The following is a 25,973-nucleotide window of genomic DNA, read 5'->3' on the forward strand; positions in this document are numbered from 1 at the left end:
ATATAAGAACTCTGTGGTTTGAGGGCCATGAGGAAGAATTTCAGAAATTATAGGCTTTATGCATCTCCCTATATGTAACAATTTAAAAGCCGATCAGAGTCAAAATCAAACAAATCACCCAGTGATGGAGGCCTTTCTGTGGGTCAGAAGAACCAGGGCATGGCCACAAACTATGAAATTAATGGAGAAAAGTGGCTCGTTCTCTAACAGGTAGGTACTCAATACGCCAACGTTGAAAATTAACATAACAATTCAGGGTAGCTAATGTCACTGCACCAAGTAGTAAAAATTTCAGGGTTCCCAATGAGGCAGAGAAGTGCTATAATAAATGTGGGAAGGGAAAACATGCACTTGATGGTGCAGAAAAGCTATTTATTGTCTCCAGTATGCATATACAGCATTGCAATAAAGACTTGAACACAAAATGGCTATTGTAATGCACTTTTCCTCAAGCAGCACCCGGAGGTTTCCCTCCCCACCTTTCCAAAGTTCAGTGTGATTCAAAACACCAGTGTTAAGAGATGTGTTATTGTGATGAGTTATTCACACAAATATGAGTAGGCATATGTATGTGGGTGCAAGGCATAGGTCTCATACCTAAGTAGCCTAACTCTTAAATGTAGGTGGTTATAAGGGTGGGGATGAGATGGGCCATTCTCTTACTAATCCAAAATATGGAATGCATCCCATTATGTTATGGTGGAAAGTGAAGGATACAAAATCATTTACTTCCCAGCCATCCATTAAATTCAAACAAATCACATACAATATTTCCCTATTTCAAAAGTTAAAGTACATTGGCCTTTATCTGGTTCATCACTGTCACATTTTAGTTGCTTGATGTGTACAGACACCAAGACTTTTAGATTATTGTCCCAAGATCAGCTTTTTTATTTTTTATTTTATTTATTTATTATTATAACTCAAAATATTACAGGCCCTGCAAATCGCTACAAATGCATTGTAGTCAGTGAGTCAGTGTCGTGGGCTCCCTGGACTATTTGTAGGAAGATAGTATTGAATGGAGCATACCATATTAATTTACGAACTTCTCAAAACCCCACATAAAAACGCAACCATTTACTACCTTTAAATGCCATTACTAAGCATGATCCATAAAAAAATTATGACACACATACTTTTTACTCACCAGATATACGTTTGTTTAACTTTTGACTGTTAATTCTCTACACACCACCCCTCTTTCCCAGTGGTTCCTGCCTCACTCCAGCTGATCGGCCCTGGATTACCCGGTGGCTCTATCCGTCGTTGGCTGTAACTGCTGCCCTGTCTTAACGTCAATTTAAACAGTTTTAATTGCTACGGTTTCCGAGGCCGCTCGTGTCGGCAAAGTATTCCGTGCCCACTGACACTTTAAAGGATATATTTGACCGGACTATTGTGTCTGTATTTGTTATTAAAGCCAGGGGATCTAAACACAAATACGAGGCCCTTACCCCATCCCCGGATTCACCTGCTACGCCGAGAGCCTCGGACAGAAGACCGACATGGGGGACACGGGGAGCGAGCGCAGCAAGCCTCCGAGTAACGTTATACCCCCGCGCTGCCCCTGTGGCTTTTGGGGGTAAGGCGAATAACCTGTAAAATGTCTTATTTGACGATGCTGTCTTGCTGTGCAAAGATCTATTTGAATCGCTAGCCACTAACGTTAGCAGCTCAAGAAAGGATGAGCTGCTTTCCTTGTTATAACCCCCCTCCCTATTGTTTTGTAGCGTTAGCTGCTAGCTAACATTAGCTGTCTAGCTAGTTAGCTAAGTTGCTCAGTCTGGGCCGTCTCCTGCACAAGAGGCAGGGTTGGGGTGGGGGATGTTAGCTATCCAGGTACTGTGACAGGTGTGGCAATGGTGTTAAACTAGTTAACATTAATTAAGCAATTGGCTATGTATAACATACCGAACGATTGTTTAACCACAAATTGAACTTGGGTAGAAACCAGTAGAAAGGCAGAGATGATTTTATGAGTGTCAAGTTTGCTGACAAGCGAGCTACATGGCATGATACTGCCACATAGCTGCCACAGAATAGCAAGGAAGCATTGGATACATACTGGCACTGTTGTGTTGCACATAATTGGACTGTTGACTGAACTGAAACCCTACAGAAGTGTTTCCCAAGTAAGGCCAGACTGTTCAGTGATCTTGTAAACATGTGGGGGGCTCCAGCAAAAAAGTAAATACAAGAGTTGGCAATTGCAGTTTTCAATGGAAGCCATGTTGACTCCTGCTGCATGACGTTTTCTTGGGTACTTGGACTTCTAGGCCAGCTGATATTTAGTATTTTGGGGAATGTTTTCTGGAGGACATAGTTACAGTCAACAATTGTCAGCTCAGTTCTAGTAGAAACAACATGGCACCCAACCAGGCCAGACTTACTCGACTTGTCGTGTGTGGTTGGTTGTAGATAAGGTATTGAATTTCCTGTTTTCTTCATGATAACTGACCTCTAGAGCAGTGTTACACCTACCTCCCTCACTGTTTTGGAAACCATGAGGGCAAAGGACTTATGGGTGATGTCTCTAGTTTACATTGATGTTCAAATTGCTAGCAAGTGCTATGTCAGTTAACAGATAGCTACCTCTCAAGACAATAATAAACTGCAGGCAAACAAAATATTACTTACATTCAAGCATTGGATTTCTCTACTCTTAAGTGTGTAACCTACTTGTTGGATATGAATCTGCAGATAAATCATTTTGATCCTATCAATTTTGTGGTCAATTCTTATGTTCACTTTCCCCAATGTTTGCATTGTTGGCTTGTAACATTCAACATGTCATAGTGTCCCAGGGTTACATTTTACATTTTAGGCATTTAGCTGATACTCTTATCTAGAGCGATTTCCTTGGTCAAGCAGTGTTGGTGAGAGGAGGGTTTGTGGTTCAAGCCAAACTGAGGGCAAGTGCAACATGAAGTCCCTTCCACTGGCCAATCAATTTTTACGTGAATCTGAAAGAAACACAGATGTTAAAGAACTGTAACAAGAGAGTGAACGCTCTCTGTTTTACATTTTTAATAAAGCATGTTAACACTTGACTTACCCACTGAACGGTTGGATGAGCATGAAAATGATGTAAACCAAAAGCTATCGCAATCTCGGTCACCAGATCTCAATGCAGTTTGATTCCAGATTTGTGCCCGAGACTGTATTTTCCACTATCATCAACAAAATGTCAAATACATTTCTCATGAAGGAATGGTGCCACACTTCATCAGTAGAGTTCCAGATAATTGTAGAGTCTATACCATATTGGAGCTATTTTGGCAGATCATGGTGGCCCAAAGCCCTATGAAATGGATGTTTCGTTCTAAGTGGCGTTCCTTTTATTTTGGCAGTTAACACAACCACATTAACATGTGCTATTTGGTGAATGCATCTATCCAGCGTGCCTTAAAGTATCATGAGTCCAGCAGACAAATATGCCTACATTTACAACAACAAAATACACTATAAACATTTTAATCAGTGTTTCCTACACATAGTCTTTATTTGGGTGGCCTGCCCAGGAACATTTGCCACCAAGGGATTTTTACAAATTTTATTTGATTTTAATCTCAAGTTCTCCAAATTCATATTACATTATAGAGAGCTGACTGTGCAACTGTCGTGTCATGATGCACAGACCAGTAGACCAGTAGCATTACACCCAATACAACAGAGCCTCCTGTTGTGAAAACTAAAGTGAATCCAAACTCGTATGTATTTAACCATATTTATAAGCAGTAGCTTCACACTTAAATCAGAGATGTGTAAAACTGACCAATAGCCTACTCAAATAGAAAGTTAACGTGCGTGCAGTGCAAAAACAAGCATATTGCCCCAGTTCACCATTGGATTCGACTGGACACACCGCTCTCACTGTAGGTAAGGATAAGTAAATAATCCATAAACTATGACAGGCTGTGATACATTGAAATAAACTAACAAGTAAAATGTCAACCTGTGGGAAACACTGTTAATAATAGTTTAATAGTTGATGACACACAAACCATCTTAGTGAAATTCATGTTGTCTACTTACATTTGTAGTCCATGAAATCAGACAACCACAGCACCAATATCTTTCTTGTCTGCCGCTGAAAGTGACGCACTGCACACAGGTTACACAGCAGCAGTGGTTTACGGGAGATCTTAGTATGTCTAGTAACATCAGGCAGCATACTGCTTGCCAATGTAGTTTACACCTGGGCACTTCTTGTGTGCACAAAATCAACAGTACTATGCAGGGGAAAAACACTACTTACTCATTTAACATCATGCATAGTATGCAAAGTATGAGTAGCACCCGGTGTCCAACCAATCGCTCTTTCTTAACATGCGTTCTTGTGTCCTCCATGACACATTTTACTGCCAAAGCATGATTCAAAAACACACAAGGACGGATAAAGGTCCCAGAAGTTTACTTGCCGGCCGAGGATGCATCAGACCGTGGTCTACAGTACAGAGCTGGATGAAACAGTGGGGAAAATAAACAGGTGTGTGTCTTAATTGATTATGTGTGTGTGACGTCAAGCACACAGTCCATCTCAAACTGTAAGGAAGCTTCTCTGTGCTTACTTTCACGAGAAGACCATTTCTCTCCAAAACAACTTGGGGAGAACTTTCTCCACAAGGATACAGATATCAACTTGGCATTCTTGGATTTGATAATCACCCAGTGTCTGTCTCTCTGCTTATAATTTGTTTGAGGGAGGCACACTCAGGTGGACCCTGTGTGGTTTTGATTGCTGCTCCGGCCGTGGCTCATAAGCCTTAATTGCATCTGACATTTAGCAGGAGATGTCAAATTAATCCCCGCACCCCCTTTGTTATTCCCCCTGAGAGCAGCAGGCTTGATTGGCTCAGAGTGATCTTCGACAGGGGAGGCGAAGGAAGAAGGGGAGAGGAAAAGTTAAAGCAAAGGGACTAGAAGGATTTTTGCCTTAATTTATTTTCCGCTTTTGTCACCTTTTTTCTCAATGTGGCATCAGAGAGCAGTCTCTGGGACTCTTAATGACCAACTTGCTCCTGAGATTGCATAAGTAAAATGGATGTTAGTCAATTCGGCTGTGCTGAGCTCACTTTGGCTTTAAAATTGTACCATAATAAAGCAAGGATATTTAAGGCCTAGGTTTAGACTAGTTTTAGGGGAAGAGACAAGCTCTTTAATTGCATATAGGCTAGGCTAACCCCAGTGTGGGTTAGTAATCACAAATGTGTTTTTGTTTTCAGGTTATTGGGACATTCATCTTCCATTCACTTCCAGTGAAGTTTACCCTTTTTCTGCTTTTTCATCATTTGGTTATTTTCTTCTTCTTTTGACTTGATCACATCTGTAATGGATATATTTTTAATAAATATTGAGAATCTGCTAGCTTATGCAGATTCAAGCTTCATGTTATCGGTCCTGTTTGAACATTAGCTTTGTCCTTGCAGGTGTGGGTTGTTTGTGTTGGACTCCATTAGCTAGGTGTGTGTGTGCCTGCACGTGTTTCACGAAGCAAGATGAACATAGGGTGTCTTTACGATAGCTGGCTTCACAAAACCAAACAGTGGCAATCCTAGCTAACTGGTGTCTCAAGGGTGGTTATCAACTTGCTCTGTCAACCCAGGATTTTCCAATCCAGCTATCAGCAGGTTCACATAAAAGGGGTGGTGTTTGTAATGAATAGCCACGTGTAACATGGACAGATCCAGAGCAGCGTATTTAAGATAAGATAAAATTTTATTGATCGTCATGGGAAAATTAGGTTGTTGCAGCAGTAGAAAGTAATAAAATTCAACAGGGAAAAGGAAATCGAATATAAGTACGTAACTACAATATAAAAAATACAATAAAAAATACAATAATAAAACAAGAGTTAATTGGTTATAAATAATTGTAAGGTTATGTACACAATGCTATCGACAATTGTAAAAGTGGCACATATGGGAAAGAAATTGATCACTTGCATTTATCGGTCTGCATACTTCCACCTACGCAATATTAATCGTCTTCGCCCGTTGCTTACACCTAACAGCACCGCCATTCTCATTCACACCCTGATTACATCCCGTATTGGCTATTGTAATTCTATCCTCTTTGGTCTTCCTCTCAAGTGTCTTCATAAACTCCAATTGGTCCAGAATTCAGCCGCCCGTATCATTAACAGAACTTCTTCCATAGATCATATCATTCCTGTTCTTCAGCAACTTCATTGGCTCCCTGTTAAATACCGCATTGATTTCAAGATTCTGCTTCTCACCTTTAAGGCTCTTCATAACCTAGCACCTTCGTATCTTTCCAAACTCCTTCATATCTACACACCTTCTCGTACTCTCAGATCCTCTTCTGCCATCCAACTCACTGCCCGCTTGACTACCATGGGGTCTAGAGCCTTCAGTCGTTCTGCCCCCCGCCTCTGGAACTCTCTGCCACAAGACATTCGCAATATTGACTCTCTCTCCACCTTCAAATCTCGTCTCAAAACACACCTTTTCAAACTGGCATATTCGGTCTGATCCTGACTTTAGTCCTGAGTTTTGCACTGATGATGCACTGATGACTATTTACTGTATTAACTTTTACTGTATATCATTGCTTTGTTTGATTTTATGATGTCTTGATATATTGTTGCTTGTTTTTAACTGTGTCTTGTGAGGTGTCCTTGAGTGCTTTGAAAGGCCCCCATAAATAAAATGCATTATTATTATTATTATTATTATTATTTATGTTCTTGTCAAGAAGAACAAACTATTATAATGAATAAATGTGAACAATACAAAAAAATAACACTGAAAAGTAACACTGCTGCTGCTGCCAACGCTAGAGAGGATTGCTGAAAGAAAACTGCAGATAGTGTAATACGTAAGTAAATAGGCTTATCACTTACCCCTCATTAAGGCACAGTGTTCATACTTTTCATTGATAAAGTATTGTGTCAGCACACTGAGGCTATGAAAGCATTTTCTATTCACAAAGTCCCCTCATGTTTCCCAGGGCTGCAGTGATGGGAATATGGGGGCAATCTATAGCACAAATCCTATGAAATAATTTCAGTGCACTTAATATAACAGTAAACAGTAAATTTCATTAATTGTTGGTAACTGTACTCAAATAATGGAAGCTACCTTCTATTTGAAGACCTCTTTAATAGCCATAGTGGGCAAATTGCCTTGAAATGCTACATTTTTTTTTATATCTGTGATATAATAAATCTTCAGAGAAAGCAAAGGAGTTCCCTGCGAAAAGCCCTTACTATCTGTGCCCCCAAGTCCACGGGATCCAATGCAAATGGTGATACCATTTTTCAATAGAGTTGAATGATGAGGAGGTGGACTCTTTATACAGTTGAACCCGATAGCCTGAACGTTAGGTGCTCCAGTGTGGGTTAGCTGTGCAGCCTAAGTTACCATGGCGATATACCCTGCTTATTAGGGCTGCAACTAACGATTATTTTCATTGTCGATTAATCTGTCGATTATTTTCTCGATTAATCGATTAGTTGTTTGGTCTCTAAAATGTCAGAAAATGGTGAAAAATGTCGGTCAGTGTTTTCCAAAGCCCAAGATGACGTCCTCAAATGTCTTGTTTTGTCCACAACCCAAAGATATTCAGTTTACTGTCATAGAGGAGTAAAGAAACCAGAAAATATTCACATTTAAAAAGCTGGAATCAGAGAATTTTTACTTATTTTTCTTAAAAAATTACTCAAACCGATTAATCGATTATCAAAATAGTTGGCGATTAATTTAATAGTTGACAACTAATCTATTAATCGATTAATCGTTGCAGCTCTACTGCTTATAAGTGAGCCACCGTTTCTTGAGACCGAACCCTCAGGGTTAAAGTAGTAGTTCACCTAAAAATGAAAATTTGGTCATTAGCTACTCACCCTCATTTCAGTAGAAACATTGGTGAAGTTTGTACTGTATATCCACATAGTACACAGTGAGTTTGTTCTCCAAAACAAGGGGACGCCAAACGATTGCATTACAGGTCCAAAAATCTACATCTACTGTGAGTGTGGAAAATATAGGAGATAATGAGGTAAATATTGGACTTTTGGACCCACAGTGCAGTAGTTTGGCTTCAGAACTCTTGGATTATGCTGCACAAGCTATTTGGAGTAATTTTATGGTTATATTTTGCCCTTTTTGGAACATGCAGCACTAGCAAACCTGCTGCGTGTAATGTAGATATACAAACTTCACCAGTGTTTCGACTGACATGAGGGTGATAGATAATGACCAAAATTTTATTTTTTGGGTGAACTATTACTTTAAGCCCAAAGTTAGTTTGGTAAGCCACTAATCTTGCTTCAGGAGACAGGTCCCTGATCCACTTGTGCTGTCTGCATTCAAGATAACTACACAGCCGTATAAATCTAAGCAGCAAAGGCTTGTGCTACTTTGCCAGATCAGTGTTCCCCTGAAAATTTTCATGTGAATGCCCCTAAATGCTCCATTGAAACCAGTAAAATTCAAATTCCTTTAGGTGGGGTGAAAGTTACTATTCACATATTGGATGCTCCTTACTTTTCAGTGGTTTGATCCAATTAAAAACAGACTAATCACAAAGTGGGCTATTGACTTGAAGGTTGCCATTTTGAATCGTCAGACCTGATGGGGAAAGCGAATGAGTGTCCTCTGCCTCAGTAATTACCGTTGACGGGCCCTTCGGCAAAGCACTCAACCTACAACTGTTCTGGTGGTGCTCCTCAGTGGCCAACATTACAAGGTTGTGGAAGTACTGGCCATCTCCCATGTGTGAGTGTATAAATGTATGTAACACTCCCCTCCCCCTGAACTACTTTCCCAATGTGTTGCTGTAAATAAGAATATGTTTTTAGTCAAGTTGCCTGGTTAAATAAGTCCTGAATAAATCACTCAATATATACAAGTAATGCCAAAGAAAGCCATGTTAATGTTATGGCTGTAATTCAGTCTTGCATGGACTGTGGCTGTCTTTTGTGGTGCCCCTTCTCAGGCTGTACCTAATAGCATTGAGACAATAATTCAAAAGCACATTTTCAGATTAGACGATGGATAATATTTTTACCACGTGTGACTTGAACAAACATCCATTTCATTATTTTGGCTGTTTTACTGCTCAAGTCAACAGTATGTAATATAACTTAATCCCCTTGAAACTTATATCACCCATCCAACTCTTTGCTCTCTCTTTCCTGTCACTCATACGGCATCGCCAAGGTGACGAAGCCCAGCTGCCAGTCTTTGCCAATCAGAAGTTCTCATTAGCAGCAGCGGTGGTCCAACTACAAGCATTGACTGATTGTCTGGATCTGTTCAAACTTCACTCAGCTTAACAAGCATGCAATCTTTTTTTGTTTTGTCTTTCTGTCTGTCGGCCTATCTATCGTTTCTTTCTTTTTTCCCCACACACTCTCATTCTCTTACTTTCTCACCTTTTTCATCTCCTTAATTAGCCTATGATTATGATTACCTCTGATTTGTGAGGTTGACACCAGGAAATGATTGTTGTTGTTTACCTATGGTTGACTTCCTGCCTGCCGGTATGTTATGATGAGGTATCTCCTATCCTTCCTCCTTCCTTCCTCCTTTCCCTTCTATATCCAAAGCGACCCATAGACAGACTGACAGACAGCCCTCAGGTTGACTGCTACCGACCCCGCATTTAGAAATGGGGACAAGGGTGTGCAACGGAGCGCCCAAAATAAATAGGATGTGACTGATAGCAGCGACCGTCACGCTCGACGGGCGGCCGGCACGGACGAGGGCTAGAGAGGAGACGAGAGGAGCCTTCTTAGAGGAAAGCCAGAGCCATCTGTTTAGAAAGAGTTGTGCCACGGAAATCGGCAAGGCCCAGTGAAAAGGCCCTGAAGATAGCCTACAGGTCTTTGAGTTTTATCCCTAATTGGGAGGGAAAATTCATGTTCAGGTCAAACATTAAAAGATTTTTCCACCTCAGCACATGGACGAGCCAACTATTAGACGCTTGTCTGTAAATGTAAGCAGCAATAATGGGGAAAAAACAAAAGCCAGAGGGGAAATTCATGAGGTTGATCAAGTCTCTTAATTCATTCCTCTTGCCAATACAGCAGCTACCCGTTTTGCCAACATACAGGCTAGGTGCTGCTGGCTGTCTTTTCATGGGAAGCAACTGTGTGTTTGCAGTTGCCGGGGCCTTTTAAAAGCCTGGAGCCTCTTTAATCAGACATTGTTGAGTCTGCTGCTACCAAGCGGTACAAGATATTGCAAGAATTGATCATCATTGTCAGCACAAGGGAACAGTTCATGGTATATTATCAGTGGAATATAAAGCAGAATATATTCTACTACAATATGTGGGAGAGGCCTATATCAGCCTATAACATCAGTGCATCAATATCTGTTGAGGGTTAACCTTTGCAGTCCTTCCCAAAAAAAATTCAATTCAGTAACACTGCCAAGAAACAACTTCAATTCCTACCAGTGAGAAGAAGTTTGGATAATATTGCTTAGCAACAAAATGTGTCTGGGAATAAATAACAATCACATTTTTTTGCACCCCTCTGTGTTGCAACTGTTACAGATGCCAGGTTTTTAGAAGTCTGGCTAAGCTGAGCGGCCCACCTGAGATGAGCCCTTTAATTTCAGTCAATTCAACGTATCCCATTACATTGCAGCATGGCCATCTTGATAGGCAAACAGCAGGTGTTTGTAATCAAATAACAGTCATCCGTAATCAAATGGCAACAACAGCAAATGAGCTGTGCTTACAGCAGTTTGTCCCATTGGTAGGAAATGCAGGCAGTATGTCACAAAAGTATCATTAATAAGACTAGACTAGACCAAAGCTGACCAGCCAATGAATTTGGACTGTACAGTAATTTCTGCTTTGAATTTTTAAATTGCAAATTCCTGGAAGGACTGCAAGACCTACAGCACAAGATCCAAACAAAAGTCAGACTTCAGTTGATGTAGCCTCCTTGCTAGTTTGCTAGAGCTCGACGACCTCCTCGAATGGCAGCTTGGGAGCTAGATGTTTGACCAGTGAATAATTTAATGCTGTAGCCTGGATCACTCTCTATCTCGGGCTTGAATTTTTCTCAGCCTGGATCCCAAATGAGAAATTAAGTCTCAGCCTGGGACCTGGGCTCATGGAACATCGTATTACTCTTGCCATGTGGAGACCCACCAGCAAATGGCAAATGACCCTTTCTGAGTCCTGTTCCATATTTTAGGAACCCCTGCAGAAGCAGATTACTATTTAACACATTTTCTTTCCCTCTCCCCTCTCTCCTCAGGTCGAGCAAAACCATGAATCTCTGCTCAAAATGTTTTGCAGGTAGGTGCTCGTAATTCTATTTTGCTATGTGTGTTTGGGTGACTGACCTTGTGTCTCACATAATAGCATAGACCCATGTGTGTGTATGTCTGGATCATAGACTGTCTCATAGCAAGAAGAAAGCTGATAAAGACACCCAGGGGTATAATAGAGTGTTTATTTCTCCCCCCCAACTCTGTGTACATATTTTTATGAGAAAGTTTTTAAGACAAGCTACACAATTTGCAACTGCAGTTTACCACTTTCTCAGAAATGTCTCATAAAACCTAGCCTGTATTCAACCTGAATTAATCAGTCTTTTTCCTTTATCAATTATGTAAACAAAAGCTAATGTGTGTCTTGTCCACAGGCAAGTCTCGCCAGAATGCCTGTATGCTTGTACTTCCTCCTCAGACAAACCCAATGCCAGTCATGAAAGGAAATTAAAATGCTCTGGATCCAGGCTACATAAAACCTGATAAATGCTCACAAGAGGACAAAGACCTTCTAGTAATAGCATTGGCTTTGAGGAGGAAAGTAGAACCATTGGCTGTTTTCATCAGATTTGACATTTGACATTGATTTTCTGAGCAAAATTGAGCAAAATCCCAAGATGCACCAGAACTCACTATATGAGTGAGTTCCCAAGTGCCCAAGTTGACTGCTCCATACCCCAAAACTGAGAGATGCATTCCACATGTATACACACACACACACACACACACACACACTTTTCACCGTTTCACTTTTTCCCCTAGACATTCAGAAGAAACAGCCAGACGAGGATTGTGCCCCAAAGGCCGCCCCCTCCTCCAGCAGCAGCCAAGCAGACGTCTTCTGTAACGAAACAAACAGCAGCATCAGTCAGTCCCTGATGTCGATGCCCGACACCTCAGAAGAGCCTTCGCCAGTGGAGGTGGCGGTGACATCTCTACCTGCTCAGGAGGGTAAGACGGCACTTCGTCAGGGAGAAACTAATGGTATCAGATTTTCCTTTCAGCTCAGATGGTTTATGTCGAGGGCTCTTAATTTATTTTTCAGCTCGGGACTCAAATCAGTGATTTACTCTTGCTTTGGAGTTCATAGATCATTAAAAGATAGAATTTCTTTTTCATGTGGGGACCCATCACAGATAGGCCACTTGCCCCTTTTGGCTCCTGACCCATAGATAGTTGAGCACTCCTACTCTAAAGGGCCAGAATTGTTTTAATTCATTTTAATAATATAATTTGAACTTTATGTGATCTAGCCTAAAAACATTCAAGTAATGTGGCTGTATGAACCATGGTCCTGGCATAATTGTCTGCATGTCTGCATTGCCGCTGTATTGTATGGGAGGCTGCACCGCTTCTCTATCCTACTGTTTGAACTATAGGCTAATGTTCTATCCCACATCTCCCTGTCTGAGTTTGTCATGCTGGTAATCATTTGCCATTTTTCAGTTTTTTTTTTTTGTTTCTTTTTTCTCTTTTTTTGGGTCAGGGAGGGTCAGGTAACTCCATTGTCAGTGGGGTAGGTTTCACACAGAGATTACAACATGTTATGCAAGCTATTAAGACTCACTCAGAGGCTTTATACATGGAGAAGATATTGGATGTATCACATTCTCCAGATTCAGATGGTTAGAAAACAAAACTTGGGTGGAATGCCAAATAATTAAATTGCCAGTGAAAAAGCTGCTTCTCCATAGCAAAGCAAAATAAATTTTTTGGATCAAATCAAATTTTTTCGCTTTTTCTTCACAGAAAGGTTCTTTTGTTGGTCAAATTCAGAAATGTGGATAATGAGCAAGCCTTGTTTGGCCTTATTCTAGTGGTCAAAACCAGGTTATTAGCTTTTAGTCCAGAGCTTGATATTGTAGAAGACTGCTACTATTTTCTGCCAGGCAAAGCAGCAGTAGCAGCTGCAGTGCCCCTGCTCTGGCTATATTTGTCCTAGTGGCACAGATAGAGGGAATGATAGGAAAGGTTATGTATTCAGAAGAGAAGGTTTGAGGAAGACACTTCTGGTTGCCTGGGTATCCTTCATCACTGGACAGAGACAAGGTTATTTGTTGAGAAGGAGCTGGAGGCTCAGTGAATGGAGGTGGTATTAAATGGACTACAGGACAATGCAGTGGCCGCCAAACAGCAGTGCGGAAATTGAACCTGTGAAAGAAATTTGCCCGTGTGGCCCTGGTCCTGTGTTACAGAGGGAGTTATTTCAGTAAAATACATGAGTACCTTGACTCTTGCTGAAACTATCTTGCTGAAAATATCATAGTATTTTGTTACATTACAATATTTTATGTATTTTTTTAAAACATTAACAAGACCATGAATGCTAAACATATACCACCATAAACCTTACAGTTGTGTATTAATGGGTGAATTGGTTAAACACTGTTTCATCGTCTTATCAGTACAAAACAATATCAGTACCATACTGATTTTTTTAAAAGCTATCACAACAAGCTTCTTTTAACAATGGTTTTGAATTTTTTGAGTGGGAATTTTTAATGAGAAAGTCATTTGAGCAAGGTGGGGTTCTATTATAAAAACAATTGTAATCTGTATCATGAAGGAAATAACTTACCCTGTTGTATTCTGCTGCTTGTGGAATCAGCTCCCAGGAACAATTAGGGCCTCAGACTCACTCGCTGTTTTTAAATCAAATCTTAAGACTCACCTGTTCCTCTCTGCTTTCCCCTAGGGTCCCGGTTCATCTGTGCCTTTCCTTTAAACTTGGGTCTCTATTTGTCTCTAATTTTATTCATCTTATTTTAACCCTTATTTTGGTTTATGCCTAATCGCATGATTTTTTTTGTGTAAATTGACCAGTTTTAACGTTGTACTATGATTGTTTTACTCTTTCTGTGAAGCACCTTGAGATTTTGTTGTATTTTAAAGTGTGCTATATAAATTAAATTAATTATTATTATTATTCTGTTTATATTTCCCTCTCTCCCTCCCTCTCTTTCTCTCTTCCTATCTTTATTTCCTTCTCTCTCCTTCTCAAATTATCCATCTCTCCCCTGTCTCCTTGTCACATCCTCTCTGCCTCTCTCTGTCTCTGTCTCTTTCTCTCTCTCTGTCACTTTCTCTCTGTCTGTTTGTCTGTCTGTCTCTCTCTCTCTCTCTCTCTCACTCTCTCTCTCTCTCTCTCTCTCACTCTCACTCTCTTGCTCTATCTCTCTTTCAGAAGTATCCAGCACAGACACAGCCTTCGGCACAGTCTCCACTCCCACAAAACGGCCCTTTGAGTCAGGTACGCCTGAGCAGAACCTACAGCGGTTTCCATGTCCAGGTTGTGTTTTGCACTGCCTGCTTGTCAACTCCACTTAAGGAGCCAGAATGGAGGAACCGGTGGCATCAGCCGCTTTGGATTGATCCAAAATGGCCGGGTTAATTGGCCTTCCAGGGGAAACGGCAGAGGGAAAGAGATGGGGACGCAATAGAGCATGTCTGTTAGAGGGTGTAAATGTAAAGCCAATCAAGCGATCACTGGAGTGGATGTTGGTGCTGAATACATACAGGTCACAGAACTCAAAACCTGTAGACGTACTATAATAGGCTTGTAGACGTTCCATAATAGGCTTATATGGACAAAATCATGCAATGGTTATAGTAATTCACCCTTGGCTGATATCTCGTATATGGTTACCTGCAACACACAAGTACACATGCGGCACTCACACATACGTGCACAACCCCACCACCACACACACACACACACACACACACACACACACACACACACACGTCTTACGACAACTGCAAAGTAGGCACAGCTCAGCAACAGTGAGCGGAGATGTTGATCCCCTGTCTAATGCAGCAGGATCATGTGAGCACCATGCCATAACACACACACACACAGGCGCGCACACACACACACACAGGATCATGTGAGCATTCTGCTGTGGGTTCCAGTGGAGACCATTATGCCATGTAGTCTAACTCCTGTTTACAATGACTCTAAGTGTATGTCGACTCAAAGCCTGGATTTACCTTGTGGCTTTAACAGAGTCTTTTGTGCAACCCATCACACTCTCAATTCAAAGCTACATTCTGTCAGTTTCCAGGAAAAAAAACATTCTCTTTGGCTTCAAGCATCTTATGAATCTGTTTTTTTTTTTTATAAACCTGCATTCTTGATCAAATTTAAAGCAGTGTTTCAACCGGTGTAAATTGGCCACAGAGATTTACCAGGATAACAGAAGGCAGGCGAGGAGGAAGCAGTTTTGGCTCACACACATGCACCCGCACACCTACAGACACACATGCTCACACACAGGGATCGATGGGGCAGGCTAGGAGGATATGGCTGCTCAGCTTGGCCTAGTTCTCAGAGATTTATTGAGCGCTGATCTGCATTTGGCCGGGCCAGGGAAAAAGTCTGCAGTTTTGATGAGAAAAGCTGAGTTGAAATTCCAGCCGACCAATGGAACAAGCTACATGCTCTTCCTGTCTCAGGTGCTGGGTTGAATGGAATCCAATACAGGGGAAAGATTAGAACTCAAAGCATTATAGACCAAAACATATTTTATTTAAAACAAAAAGACATTTCTGTTCTGCTCATCAGGTCTCTCCTAGGACCTATCAGGACCTCACTAAATCAGAAATAATGTCTTTATGTATTAAATGAAAGTTGTCATGGAGCATAGTATTAGAGATGCAACGTTTTCTCTCGAAATTCTAGCCTAACCTGCAGACCTTGATAAAATAGATGGAGGTAGATGAATTAATTTTGGATTTAAAAAAACAAAACAAAACAGGAGAAGCTTTGGCTGTGAGTGTAATGCTAGTTCAATTATTTAAAACCATTTCTAGGAGGTCCTTTAGCCTTCACATGCTTCTGATCTCTGTCCACTGTCTGTCTATCTAATTCTGTAATTCTGGCTAATTAATGTGATTATTTCAATTAGGGCAGCATGATTATGGCTAAAATGATCGTGATTATTTTGCTAGATATTGTGATCGCGATTGGTAATCATGATTATTAGTCGGGTTAATTTAAGATACTGAATTATTTTACTGCACTGTTTGCATTTTATATCAACATCTTGGCTATTTTCAATGACTGCAAACAGGAGGAGGGAGGGAGGGAGGTGACCAGATTTGAGTCCAAGCTCACTCAGTCTGCGGGGCATCTGGCAGGAACCTAGCTGTAAATGTGCTGTGCTTGACTCTAGTAGTAGAATAAAGATGTCTTGTCCCCACTGTGGATCCAGGAAGTGTTTTACTATTCATTTTTACAAAGATAAAAGCTGGTTCCATATGTTCAGTTGTACAAAGAACTCTAGCAGTAGATGCATGATCTCCTACAATTTCAAACTGATGTGAAAAAATAATATGTTCAGTAAAAAATTATGAGGTACACTGTTTTATGTTGTTATTTTGTAAAAATACTTATTGGAACCACAGTAGGGGTGTGACCTCTGTGATCTCTAAGGCAGTAATTCTCAACCTTTTTTCATATCAAGGACCCTAATTTAGTCCACATTAGCATCACGGACCCCCATTTGATGAGATTTTGTCTCTCGGACCCAATTCTTCTGCATTGTCTAATTGTGTTCATTTCTTGTAAATGAAATAATGGTGAAGTTTAACAATTCATCAGTTTGCTGGGGACCACCTGGAACCCCCTCAAGGACCCCTGGTGGTCCCTGGACCCCACGTTGAGAACCACTGCTCTAAGGGACTGTGTTATAAATCCCACAAATGTGCCTAGATGTAGATTTGAGATAAAAAAAAAATAAATGTATGAATATTGACTTTAGGATTACCAAACAGCATCTTTACAAACGTAATTTATTGCTTTGTCTTTTCCCACTTGTTTGTGCGTGTGTGTGTGTGTTTGCGCCTGTGTGTTTGCGTGTACTTACGTGTGTCTGCAGCCTCGGAGTCAGAGAGTGACGTTTCTCCCGAGAAGCGAGCGAGAGTGGTCGAGGTGCCCGGGGCCGAGGAGTCTTCATCATCATCGTCGTCTTCATCGTCATCCTCATCTCGCAGCGGCTCCAAACAGCGGAGCCGCAGACGCTGCCATCGCTGCCAAACCAAACTGGAGCTCGTACAGCAAGAGCTGGGCTCCTGCCGCTGTGGTATGATCCTGTGTCTATTCAGTCTTCTATTCAGTCTAGTCGAATTTATGTTTGGAATTTGAACACCAATTCAGTGTAAAGTAAAGCTGGAGAAATATCTGTGCAAAAATGCCACAATAATCTGTGCTTAAGGTGTGTGTGGAACTTTGGCTATCAGCAGGAAACTGTGGCAAACAGTCTATTATCATCTGCTTGAGGTGAGGGAGAACCGTAAAAAATCTATGCTAGGTTAATGGAGACTTTGTTTAAATTCAAGCAGTTTAGCAAAACTGCAAGTATTAACACTAACATCTTGGATCTACTGGACGTGTAACTGGCCTAGTTTTAAAAAGATGTCACACAACAATCATCCATGAGATAAAGTTTGTTGCATGAGATGCAGCGTACCAGGTATAAGGTGGAGAGAGGCCGCTTCAGGAAATTGATCACTATTAATCCTATCCTCCCATACTCTGCTATGGGATGTTTAGCTGGGTCAGCTGTATAAAGACGGTTTAAGATATTCTCCTACCATGAAGTCTCTGTTTAGGGCCAAATAGAATTCAAGTTTACTTTGAACCTCTATTGATCTAATTATCAGTCACTAGGTATTTAGCCTTAAAAATGTCGACATTTTTGACACGCAATTTCAAAATGAATTTTGAATTCATCTACATTTCTGCTCCAAAAATCGAATTCGATTTTTTTGTCGAAGTGACAGCCCTCTTACATGCACACACATATACAGTAGCACATACAAACAGATGTACACAAATACATGCACGTGCCCACTCACATACGTGTGCATACTTTATAGTACAGACTGTGCTATGAAAGTCCCCAATCATGTATGTCCTGCTTCCACCCTCCAGTAGAACTGCCGTACCTTTAGCAGCTTATTCTTAATCAAATGTAAAATTGCAGCCTATTGTAACACGATACTGAGTGTGACCCAAACAACTGGTATCAAGATCATTCCATCTGCCTTCTGACAGCTGAAAACAGAAATCAAATTATAAATTTGCCAAACAATTTCTTTTGTTGTGGAGCACTATCCCAGGAGTATTTCAAAGCAGCATGCAACACATGAAGTAAAAAGTGACTTCTACAGTGGCTATATTTGCATACGCATGAGTACATTTTTGCCTCAGACACATAAATACATGCTTGTTCACGCAGACCCAGTTTCAGTGAATGTTACGACCAGTGAAGTGCATTTTGTGTTTGTGTGTCTGGGGGAAATGTTGATGACTGTGGTGCTTTTGCGAGCCTCGGGGGAGCATTACAGAAGGCCCGACTGTTTACACATTGCACATAAAGCATAAGCCAATTACCACAAACTCTAATGCAGTTTAAACCAATACTTGGCCCGCTAATCAACTTGTTTGCATACAAATTAAAGTACTTAAAAAGTCACAACTCTTCACTGCTTAAAGACCATCTGCTTAAACCCACACAGTCATTTCCAAATTGGAAATTGACTCACCTTTCTTGACCAGGCGCCAGTGAATGTGTAGGCCATCCGTCCTTAAAATTCAAATCCCTAGTATGAAAACATATTTTATACAGACTGAATGGGATAATGGTGGCAGTTGCAGTGATTTCTGACTATTGCAGTAATTGCAGATTACTTTGCTAATGGTGCTGCATGAATGTTTCACAGTGTAAGCTAAGAAAGTCTGATAATGAGTTGAAAGTATGGGAGCTTTTTAGAATGTAAATGGGCTAAAAAAACGATAGCCTCAGCTGGGCCTCTCACCCAATGCTATCACACTCAATAGACTTCCATTGTTGGCTAATGAGACTCTTAAGTAATTGTGTGTGTTATACAGTGTATGTATCCCTGTCACTAGGCCTTAGTATAACACAGAGTACAGATACTGGAACTTGAAGGCTGATAAAAGCATACTGGTACTCTTATGATGTGGGGAACCAATAGAAATGAGACCACAGACCTGCTACTACTTGCCATGTTGCACGTTATATTTACTATCATCAGCTTGAATAAAATTCACATTCACAAATGTAAATCCTTGAAAAAACATATTTACACACAGATGAGGTTTGCCTTACAGTTTACCAGAAATCATGTTTGAGATGACTTCAGATCTTTATGTGTTCCATTCGTATATCTGTGTTGTTTTTATTATGCTCTGCCTCCATGGTACATGGTATGTCAGACTTTATGTCGTCATGGTGGTGTCTGTCTGTCTGTCTGTCTGTCTGTCTGTCTGTCTGTCTGTCTGTCTCTAGACATATCCTTTGAACACAATAACTGAAGAGCAATACATGATACAAACATACTTACACCTCAGGTTCCCCCTATAGAGCTGATGATCTGATTAGATGTTGGAGCACCTTGCTGCATAAATTTGCATATTAATGAGGAAAAACTGTTTCTTCTTGAAATTACTTGGCTATAACTCCTTAATGCTTGAGGATATGGAGTTCATATTAATACCACCCATGTGTAATGTGAAGACCAGTATCTTGACATAATTATTTGCTAAATTAATGCATTAATTAGCTTAATTAATGAGCTTATTAGCATAACTGTTAAGTTTGAGATATGGTGATTATGGCTGGACATTAGGCAGGTTTTTCTGTTTTGTTTTCGAAGTGGGAGGAAAATATAAAATAGCTTTTGTATAACTACTGCAGTTTAAACAACTTGCAGTTTAATCAAGTGTTAGCCAAATTCATATTATTCTTTTTTATGCCTCTGCGCTGGGGACAGCCATGGCAGGAGCCATGCACTTGTAGTAGAAGGCCCATGGTCTTCTCCTACGCACCTGTCAATCTACAGGTGTGCAAAGGTTCTGCTCCTTGATGTCCCTTTGCACTTGTACCGTGTGCGTCCATATGTGCTGTGAAACTGTAAGTTTTCAGATGCTGGATCAAAGACAAATTCCTGTGCAGGTCCTAAGCATATCGGAAGTGATTCTGGTTTTCTGCTGCCGCCCCTCTTGGCTTGGGCCGGTGTCTCGTAGCCTATCCTGTGCCAGTCTCAGCATTGCGTGTCTTTATTCCTTCCACTCCACTTGTGTGCTCTGTAATCGGCCAGACTTTAATTGCATAGCAACGAGCTGTCAAGCTGGGCTTTTAATCACCGCTCATTGAATGCCAGCAGTGTTATTATGTGTATTAATGAATGAATTTCAGACGATGAGAGCTAACGAGCTTCTCTGAGCTTAACGAGCCTCCTACAGCGCCAGGACCTTTTGTTGAGAGTGCTACAGAAGAGACAGGGAGTCAGTGAGAGAGATGAGGGTTGTCTCCCTTTGTTGAATGAAGTCAAAGTGAGAAGGTATCAACAAGGTTGTCTCTGGTAACAATGGGACCTTTTACTCACAGAAGCTTGGCTGCAGTAGAAGCAATAAAGAAGCAATAAATATAATTTGCCCTTGGGAATTTAGAAGAACTTAGAATTTTATAAATATCTCCTTCAATACTGTATACTGAAGTATATATTTATAAACCTACATTGCCATTATAATAATTAGCACATAAAATGTACCGGTATGTACTGCATATTGTACATTGAGCACTCATCTCTCTGTCACATGAGCAAATACCTTTGAATAGACAGAATGTTTGCTACTGTCTTAATAGTGGCGTATGTTTTAAGAATTGTAAAAATAATATTGTATACATTTAGAGTTATATGTGTGTTCCACTGGTCATAGTGTCCTTTTGCACTCTGTTAGCCCCTGTTGCGAGTCAGTGTGTATTTTATAACACTGTAAGCTGTCGATATGTCTCTGTACCAATGTCACCAAGACAAATTCACATACATTTACTGAACTTGGCTAACTGACCCCTCTCCCTGTCTCCCCTCCCCTCCAGGTTATGTGTTCTGTATGCTCCACCGGCTGCCAGAGCAACACGACTGTCTGTTTGACCACCTGGGCCGCGGCCGTCAGGAGGCCGTCCTCAAGATGGTCAAACTGGACCGCAAGGTGGGCCGCTCCTGCCAGCGCATCGGGGAGGAGTGCTCTTGAACGGCCTCGCGAGGGTGCTGCCGTTTCCCCAAAGGCATCTGGGTGTTCAGATGGTGTCTACGGTGGCACTAACAGGGATTTGATTTGATTTTTTCCTTTTCTCAGTTTGTTTTTCAGGATTTCTGCAGGTTTTTTGGACACAAACCTCCGCTCATTCATTTCAAATGATGATTACTGTTTGTTATCCCCACCCCCCACCCCCCTTTCCCCAGTTATTTTCTGCTTTTGTTGGCCTGATCATATCCCTGCTGCTAAGATGCCTTTTGGGAAATCCAACCCAGGAATGAGAGAACAATAAAGAGGAGGAGAGGAAATATATACTTTGTACACTTTTTTGCAAGCTCCTGAATACACAGGAATGAAGGGAGAAAGAGAATGAATAAAAAGATGAAGAGGAGGAGAAGAAATACAATGCTTTGTACAAACTTTTGTCCCGGAAGCCCATTTGAGACTATGCTCTTTACCTCAAAAAAACAAAACAAAAAAAAAACAGACAAAGAATGAGGAGGAGGAGGAGGAGGAGGGGATAGTTAACCCTTTGTACACACTTTTGCCCTGGCGCTGTTTATAGACTGTGCTCTTTACCTCAAAATCAGACAGAGCTGCTAAATACTCTGCGCCAAGCATGGACCTTGTGAAGCAAACCCAGCTAGCCAGCCTCACCTTAAGTCAGTGTTTTACCGCCCCTGACTGCCCACCACCCCTAATCCTAACCTTTAGAAACACATACACACTCTACTCATCAGCACCACCTCAGGTTATCGGAATATCAAAGCCCAGTCTTCAACCCCCTTCGCTTCAGCCCCCATCCTCCCCTTTTTCCACCACAGGACACCACTATCCTCTTATTCCTTCCTTTGTTTAAAGATTGTTTTGATGGTGTTTCTGCTCCACCAAACACCACACTGTTGAGAAATGAGGGAAAGATGGGGGAAGAAGTGGGGGTGACAAGTCCAAGTTCAAGACTTATGCTGTGAGCTGGACTCAAACACACAACGTTGCGAGTACATGGTGTGCGCCTTACTCCGCCGAGGAATTGTGCTCCATTTTTTCCCCCCTCATTTTTCTACCGTGGGCCGCAGAGCCTGGCCTGCTGCTGATGCTGATCTCATGGGAACAGTGAACCGGTCATCCTTGGATTGGGCGCAGATCTGTCTGAATGTGGGGGTGTGATTGATCAAGACTTTATCTGTTGAGGCTTTTCTCTCACTGTCTTTCTCTTTCTGTCTCTGTCTTTATCTCTTTCCCCCCCAGTCCTCCCACTCCTCTTCTGGTTCAGCTCCACCACCATGTAGACATTTCCCTGTCACACCCCCGGCCCCTTTTTGACAACATTTGGACTATGGGTGCTGGATGAGGTCAACCTTCAGGATGACATAACGACGCGACAGACACTGAACTGTGCTTATGAATTATGACTTGACCTGGCTTGTCTGCGTTGTACACACCCACACATTACCATACTTTTGCAAACACACGCTCTCACTCTTTTATGTTGTATAAAGTTCAGCTGTTGTGCACATTGAGCACAAGTGGTCAAAAATAACACTTGGAGTTTGGACTTGAGCTGAGTCGGCAGAATGCCGCTCAGATTTTCCTGTTAGGGATGGTGACGGCTGTTGTAGTTCAGGTCTCTCTAACTACTATTCATAATGTCTTAGTCAAGGACTTCATTTCCCATCAGCCACCACTCTGTGAAAATGATTTCTGTGCTAGCCTTGAAACAAGACTTCACTCCCTCAATGCCCCATCTTTTGATTTCCAGCTGGCATGATGTGCTCTCTTGCATCCTCCTCCCTCTGCCTTTCTCTTTCCCTCTCTCATCTTTCCACTTTATTGATTGCTCTATTTTTCTTTATTTTGTCCACTCTCTCTCTCTCCCCCTCCTACTCTCTTTTTTGTCTTTTAGTAAACAAGGGAAGGGTGTGGCGGTAGACGGGGCTGGGGGCGAGCTGAATGCTGGAAGTTGAAATCAGCACATTATTATTTACTTTTCAAATGTTTTCCTGGTGGGCTTTAGAAAGAACTGAAAGAAATTGAATAATGAATGAATATCCTGTATCTTAAAGAAATCCTTATTTAACCCCTTTTTGCGTTTCAGATTTACTTACACTTTAGTGTAGAGCTGCATTTTTTCAGTTGTAATGTGGTGCAAAATGGGAAGATGAAAATGGAAAATTCTGTGTTTCTCTTTGTTTCCATTGTTTTTCTTTTTGCTTCCCCTTTCCAACTTTTTCTTTTGCTGAGAAAGAATAAACTGGATTAGACGAAGTGTTAACTTCTCCTGGTGTGTTTATTGAGATGATGGATGGAGGGATGAAAGGTTGGTTGCAAGTAGATAGGAGAGGAAAGATAATGGCAGTCTTATCAATAGATAAACTGATTCAGTTTTATTGATTCTTACACTGGTTCTACTTTGCAGTGGCGCTCTGCACAAGGAGAAATTTCAGAGTGGGATGGTAAACGTGTACCTGCCATTTGGAATAGTGTGTTTCTGTGCGTGCACGTGTGTGGGAGAGTTGAAGCCTTCTCGCAACATGTTGCTGGCTCTCTGCCGTCTTGGTGCTAGCACCTTGCCAATTTTTTATAGTGATGTAAACGTCTGTTTACTGCTCACAGAGGGCTGCTATAAAGCTACTCTCATTTACTTAACAAATCTGTTTGACTGTGTTAGTGTGCGTCTGTGTGTGTGCTTGCTAATGGAGAATTTCAGCAAAAGGGGTTTCTGATGGCAGTGATGAGTCTTGTGGGCCGGCTGCAGTAATTAATGATGTAAAAAAAAAAAAGAAAACTTATGTAGGCTTGATCAAAAAGCGTCCTCAAAGGTTGGCCGACTGCCACCCCGGGCAGAATCCCACCCTCCTCTTTGCCCAAACTCAGCCAGAAATATGGAGATGGGATGCATCTTGCTAGCACCTAGTCACCCATCGCAGTTTCTCCTCTCTCAAGCTGTTTGAGACTTTGAGCAATACTGATGTGTAACAGTGACAAAAGAGAAGTCTCAACATTGCTATATTATTCGCATCTTGTCAGAAAACTTTTGAAGAGACTTTTGATCCTGTGTTTCACTTTGTTGCCTGTTGCCGGGAATGTTACCCATCTTCTTTGTCCTTAAAAAATGCCCAGTGTATCACCTGCCTAATTCTTTCACATTTCCCCTGTCTATGTCTCTCCTATCTTTCCACTCCATCTCATATTATGTCTTCTTCATTTTGTCACTGATTTTTTTCTCACTTAGCTTCCCTTTACTGTCATTTTCTTTCTCTCCACTGTCTTCTCATGCTTCTGTCTGTCTGTCTGTCTGTCTGTCTGTCTGTCTACACTCACAAGGAGCTCTGCTCTCCTGGGTCATGTTGTTATTAATTGCTGAAGCATTCCCAAGGCCAATTGGCATTACTCTAACACTGACACCTGTTGACAAGGAATGAAGCAAGAATAAAGCAGCGTCAGGTTGCTCAAATGGTCATTTCATTTCAGGTCCTTTCACCTTTTTCATGAAACTGTCACATTTTGTGACAGCAGATACAATACATGCACATACTGTATATCAGGGGTACTCAAATACAAATCTTAAAGGTCCACAAAGAAAATTTTCAATTAGACAAAGGTCCGTTTATTAAGGTCAGTCAAGCTTTTAACGAATTATAATTAAATTATTAAATTAATAATATAAAATTAAGTATAAAATATATATAATATAAAATTAAATTATATAAAATATATAAAATATATAAAATTAAATTAAATAAAACATAAAATTACATGTAAAATTAAATTAAATTAAAGCTACAAATCACCATTTCCCCATTATCCCCATCCCCCAAACCCGGTTCACACACCCAGCCACCAAAGGTGAATCAAACCATCCTAAGAATCAAAGTCCAAATAAGTCCAGAACTATTGTACATTGTGTCAAACACTGTTGCTTAATGAGAGAAGTGGCACCTTTGGTCTGCTGCCAAGACTTTGAACTTTGGCACAAAAGGTGTGATGACCAGGCAGAGACACTGATGCAAGTGTTCATTGGTGAGTCGGCTGCGGTACTTGTTCTTCACCATGCTCATTGTTGAGAATGCAGACTCACTGCTGTAGGCTGGCCACCTTTGAACACGCCATTTTAGATTGATTCACGTTCCAAATCTAGGCTAGTAGCTAACTGCTGACGAAACGAGCTGCGCTGTCAACTTGATTACACCGGTCTTTGTTCTCTTCTCTTGTAAAAATAAAGTTTGAAAAAAAAAGTGCGGCTCTACAGTATGACGTCGCGTCTGCGACTCACCGCTGTCATGGAGATGACGGGACGCTGAATGTGATTGGACCAAACCAAAGCAGAGTAGACGTCCTCACACAGACAGTGGAGCAGTCGGGCATTCAGAGCGCTGCTTGCAGTGGAGAAAGCGGATAATTTTGACTCGTTGCGTTGCGGCGAAGTCTCGCAGATAATACAAATAATACATATGAAAAGTATAATTTGCTCAGAGTCCGGAGACAGTTGTGGTTCGGTCCGGATCCGGACCGGAGTCCGGACTTTGAGGATGACTGCTGTATATACAGTATACACACATATAGACACATGTACAGGGTTTTTCCACATTCTTCATTTCAATTCATTTTTTTCTGACACTTAAGTCCTATTTATTTCTAATGAA

General features: G+C 41.2%; 1 protein-coding gene across 3 annotated transcripts; it reads left to right on the forward strand.

Moving 5' to 3' along the window:
* The first annotated feature begins 1,244 nt into the window (after positions 1-1,244).
* LOC139645762 (AN1-type zinc finger protein 3-like) lies at positions 1,245-24,102 on the forward strand. 3 transcript variants are annotated; one of them, XM_071521581.1, is made up of 7 exons: positions 1,245-1,585; positions 11,246-11,286; positions 12,024-12,212; positions 14,446-14,511; positions 17,141-17,225; positions 17,256-17,344; positions 21,170-24,100. In XM_071521581.1, the coding sequence occupies exons 1-7, from the start codon at positions 1,509-1,511 to the stop codon at positions 21,322-21,324; spliced, it is 702 nt and encodes a 233-aa protein (XP_071377682.1). In that variant the 5' UTR covers positions 1,245-1,508; the 3' UTR covers positions 21,325-24,100. The 3 variants fall into 3 exon arrangements, with proteins under 3 accessions (XP_071377682.1, XP_071377683.1, XP_071377680.1); XM_071521582.1 differs by lacking the exon at positions 14,446-14,511 and having other exon boundaries at positions 21,170-24,102; XM_071521579.1 differs by having other exon boundaries at positions 17,141-17,344; positions 21,170-24,096.
* The last annotated feature ends 1,871 nt before the right edge of the window (positions 24,103-25,973 follow it).

The sequence above is a fragment of the Centroberyx affinis genome, unplaced genomic scaffold, assembly GCF_046629955.1.
Source record: "Centroberyx affinis isolate AG114_WGS23_722 - 3 ecotype Tasmania unplaced genomic scaffold, CSIRO-AGI_Caff_v1 ptg000899l_1, whole genome shotgun sequence".
Taxonomy (NCBI): Eukaryota; Metazoa; Chordata; class Actinopteri; order Beryciformes; family Berycidae; genus Centroberyx; species Centroberyx affinis.